A 4,634-nucleotide genomic window follows, 5' to 3' on the forward strand; every position below is an offset into this window, starting at 1 on the left:
GGCAGTACGCTGCTCCGAACGTTGTACCCTGAGAACAGACGACGAATCTGTTTAAGGGAATTGTGTCAAACACAAGCCCGTTCCAACCTTAAATTCGGTTTGATTGTTTTACGTTTCAGTTCATAATTATTTTGTTAATATGATTATATGTTGCGATTGTTCTGATTTGTATCATGTATAGATTTATATTCAGTTTCGTTGTAATTTCACTAACAACATATATTTGAGTAATTATAACAGAGTGTTCCTCAAAATCTTCGATTTTGATTACTAGGGTTGAATTCGGTATTCAACGATTCAATTACCCTCATGTATTTATAGATGACGATGACAATATTTTGTTATATGAGTAAGTCAGCAAGTAGCTTTGCGTGGCAATTTTCCAGAGAAATTTGCAACCATGGCGAATCTATCTATTTTGCTTTGATGTTAACAGATCTGAGTCTCGTTTTCAATTTTCGAATACGTAAGAAATTATGTTATTTTTATTGTTGTAAATGTTGGAAAAAATTATTACTAAAATTTCTATCAGGGTTGGGGAAATGCAGGTCAATATATTGGTTCTTTAAGATATTCTTTTAGGTGGAACTCATAGATAAGAACAAGAGCAAGAGATGTCAAGGTACATTCAAAACCACTAATTAAATTCCGAATGATGGAATACGAATATGAACACATAATATAGACAGAAACATAGATCCATCTTGATTAATTGCTGAGGTACTCATGTCAAAGACAATTCGAAGATACTGATGGCTTGAAGAACATATCATACTAGCAGTGCGGTACTTAATGGAACCCAAAGGGGTATCCGCCCCACTTGGATTTTACGGAACAAAAAATTTTACACTAAAATAGTTTTTTTTACAAAAAAATAAGGTTTTTTTTAGTGTTTACCCCTTGCTGACAATGAAAAATTTATTAAATTTTTAGACCGCCCCGTCTGTATCTGAGTTCAAGTTTCACCACTGCATACTAGTATTAAGAATCAGTTATGATTGCAACCATTATACTGAAGAAATCTTCATTGAGTAACTTTATTTTGAATAATCGAATTAAGATTTAGATAATTTTAATGAAGCTTGTTTTAACGCTGTAAATAAAATTTAGACAGGTTGAATCCAGATTGGTATGGTAAAGTGACTATATGACTTTCCGTGAAAGCGTTGTTCAACGCTTTCACTATACATATGGTACACCCCCATATCTCTACCTCCGCCCTCACCGCATAAATCAGAAACATCATCAGAAAAATATATGCAATTCTCCTTTATCACCCCTCTACTATCCTCCTCCATCAAAAACGACTGACCATATCCAACAAACAAAGCTTTCGTACCTAAATCCATTACTTCGGTCCACTCTTCACTATCCAAATTAAACTTGAATACCTTGAAATTCGATGTCTTGTAAGGCCAGTTATAGTCAGTCGTATCAAGCGCTCCTTCCCTAATAACCACCAACAACACATTATTGTCTTCCAATCCCACAATATATGCTCTGCAAATATTATTTTTGCAAACATTTGCTATAAAGATCTTCGAACAACTTCGAAACAGTCTCCATAGTTGTAGGATTATTCCCTTCAGAAACATCACAAGCTTTGATCTTGTGGTTAGAACCAAAACTATAAATACGACCCTTGTGATAAGTGATATCTAGTAACTCCTCATCATCATCATAATCATCTTCATCATCATCATCATCATCATCATCATCATCATCATCATCATCATCGATATCTCTCCACTTTCCATCTTTAATCCGACAAAACTTTAATTTCATCAAACATCCTCTGGAAAACAATACCACCACCAACGATGATGATTCAACAAGGACTACCTTCTTGAAACCTATACTCATATTTGAAGTCCATCTGAATTCTGGAAAGGTGCATATTTTTGGAAGATAAATGATTTCACGTGAAAAAGGATTAATGAGTTTTAGAACATAATCGTGTCCGATAGTTAAGAGCCGCCCACCCGAAGATATGTATAACCTACCACATCCTTCAGGTAGCCTTATCTTACGGATGTTCTTGTTTAAGGGACAAAACAATTGTAGATGATCATCCTCTTTTTTCTCTCTATCATGACTTAGAGACCGTCTAGTAGTACCTTTTACGATCATAGCCCTGTTTTTTGTCTAAAAGCAATAGACACGGAAAACGGGAAGGAAGACCATTGGGGTAGCGGTCCTTGTTAGCAGCCCTGACGGCAGCTGAACACCACGATTTACATACTCCAGCGAAAGACATGTAATCTTCATGATACAATATCTTATGCTTCTTGGCTATCATATCAAGTATTTCTGGTAGCATCTCAGACCAATCAATCGAATTGAAAAGGGCACGCATAGCTTTCTTCTTCAATTTCATAAGTTAATACAATACAGGAATTTTATGATAAACTCTTACAACTACTATCGACTTAAAACCCTACGAGTTGGATGTTCTGAAATCATGAAATATCATCCACTTGTACCTATATAGTATATAGGTTCCGAATATAGTTTACGGGAAGAAAAAAAAAAAACCCTATATTTTTTATTGGGTTCATTTTATTTTTTCTCTAATTGGGCTTTTTTAATAGAAAAATGAGCCATTATATTTTTAGTTGGACAAGTTCACCAAAATAAATAAAAGTAATTGCTTTAAAATTACTTGGAACTTGATGTTGTGTAGCTTTGCAACCTTTCTGCACAGTTGCTGGGCTACCTGTTGCGCCATTCCATATTGCATATTATTATGTGTATGATTATTATGATATAATATAATTATAATTATAAGTATAATATAATTATCTATCTAATCTAATATATATTGTGTGTACGAGGTATGTGTGGCAAACAGGTCGGGTTAAGTCAGGTCGGGTGGGGCGAGACTCAAACGGGTTTCGGTCAAAACGGGTCATTGGTCGAACGGGTCTCAATTTTCAAACGGGTCGAACAGATCGGGTCCAAACGGGTTGGAAGCTGAAACACGAAATTGAAGCTGGAAAATGAAACGCAAAACTAAAACTGAAATGCGAAACTGGAAGTTGAAACGCAAAACTAAAATGTAACGCGAGCCTAAATGCAAAACTAAATCTGAACCGCGAAACTTAAAATTGAAACGAAAATGCAAAACTTAAACGAAAACGCGAAACTAAAAAAAACTAAAACTGAAACTTAAAAGTGAAAAGTGAAAACTGAAACGCGAAACTGGAAACTGAAACGCAAAACTAAAACTGAAACGTGTAACTGAAATTGAAACCCGAAACTAAAAAACAAAAACTGAACTCGAAAGTGAAGCTGAAACGTGATACTGGAAACCAAAACTGTAACGTGAAACAGAAAACTGAAACGAAAACTCTAAATTGAAACTGAAACACAAGACCCGTTGGACCCATATACAAGACTCGTTGGTTTACTATTTATTGGACGTTTTGCATTTAAACCCAACGGACTCTTTCGTTTTATTTGTCTAAGACCAATATGGGTTTTGGAGAAACCTATTAAACCTAATTTTAAGAGTTTGAGTTTATTTTGTCAGACATAATATGAGGGGACTCACTGCAACACCCGCTATTTCACTTTGTTGCATGACAAAAGTGACAAAAGCCATGGATCTCTATTGTACACGTACTTTTGTGGTTATATGAAGACAAAATTTCATTCCTCGTCTCTGAACTTTACATCAAATTTGACTTCATGTCCTTTTACTTTTTTTTGTGCATTCCGCGTCCCTAATGTATCACAATTCTACATCTTTCATCCTCCAGTCTAGATTCTGTCAATTTCAGCCATTTGTTCAGTCATGTGCAAAGCATGTGAGGGTAATTTGATCTTTTTATTTTATTTCTTTTCTTTATTATTAAAAATTTATCTTTACACCCTCATCCTCGTCATTCCATCTTCATCATTACCAAATTAAAAACCCTAATTTTATACTTTTTTACAAAATCAACAAATCAAATTATAAATGTATAAAAAAAGAAAAGTTCCACCTTCACATTTCATCAACCAATCAGTTGATATATCTTCAAGTAAATTAATGGCGAAACGTTTAATTCCATGTCTCAACAGAGTATTGGTTGAGAAAATTGTTCCTCCGTCTAAAACCACCGCCGGTATTCTTCTACCTGAGAAATCATCTAAGGCAATTTCTTTAATTTTTATTTAATTCAATTTGTGTGGATCTGTAATTGGTTAGTCATGTCCATCGATTGATTGATTGATTTTATGGATATGCAGTTGAATTCTGGTAAAGTTGTTGCTGTGGGACCAGGAACTCGTGATAAATCTGGTAATACGATTCCGGTTGGTGTTAAGGAAGGTGATACCGTTTTGTTGCCGGAATATGGTGGTACTGAAGTTAAACTTGGTGAAAAACAGTACTTATAATTACAATTACAATTATCTTAAAGTTTAATTTACTCGTTTCTACTAGCTGTATATGAAACTGTATTTATTTAAGATTAATACTACTTGTAATTGAATTGTTTGATTTATAGGACATATTAGAACATTTTCATTTAGTATTAATTTACTTGGTAGTACCCATTTGCTAGAATTTGTGAAGGTGGAATTTTTTTATTTACATTTATAATTTGATTTGTTGATTTTATAAAAGTATAAACTAGCCTTTTTAATTT

The 4,634-nt window shown here is 34.0% G+C and overlaps 2 protein-coding genes across 2 annotated transcripts; one reads left to right on the forward strand and one right to left on the reverse strand.

Annotated features, from left to right (window-relative positions):
• Positions 1-1,106: 1,106 nt before the first annotated feature.
• On the reverse strand, positions 1,107-2,728 carry LOC139849694 (putative F-box protein At5g55150). Its single transcript, XM_071839326.1, has 3 exons — positions 2,663-2,728; positions 2,118-2,365; positions 1,107-1,500 (listed from the first exon to the last, which is right to left on the reverse strand). The coding sequence occupies exons 1-3, from the start codon at positions 2,726-2,728 to the stop codon at positions 1,107-1,109; spliced, it is 708 nt and encodes a 235-aa protein (XP_071695427.1).
• A 1,238-nt stretch (positions 2,729-3,966) lies between these two features.
• On the forward strand, positions 3,967-4,383 carry LOC139850320 (10 kDa chaperonin, mitochondrial-like). Its single transcript, XM_071839905.1, has 2 exons — positions 3,967-4,138; positions 4,234-4,383. The coding sequence occupies exons 1-2, from the start codon at positions 4,034-4,036 to the stop codon at positions 4,381-4,383; spliced, it is 255 nt and encodes an 84-aa protein (XP_071696006.1). The 5' UTR covers positions 3,967-4,033.
• Positions 4,384-4,634: the final 251 nt, after the last annotated feature.

The sequence above is a fragment of the Rutidosis leptorrhynchoides genome, chromosome 5 (genome assembly GCF_046630445.1).
Source record: "Rutidosis leptorrhynchoides isolate AG116_Rl617_1_P2 chromosome 5, CSIRO_AGI_Rlap_v1, whole genome shotgun sequence".
In the NCBI taxonomy this organism is placed as follows: Eukaryota; Viridiplantae; Streptophyta; class Magnoliopsida; order Asterales; family Asteraceae; genus Rutidosis; species Rutidosis leptorrhynchoides.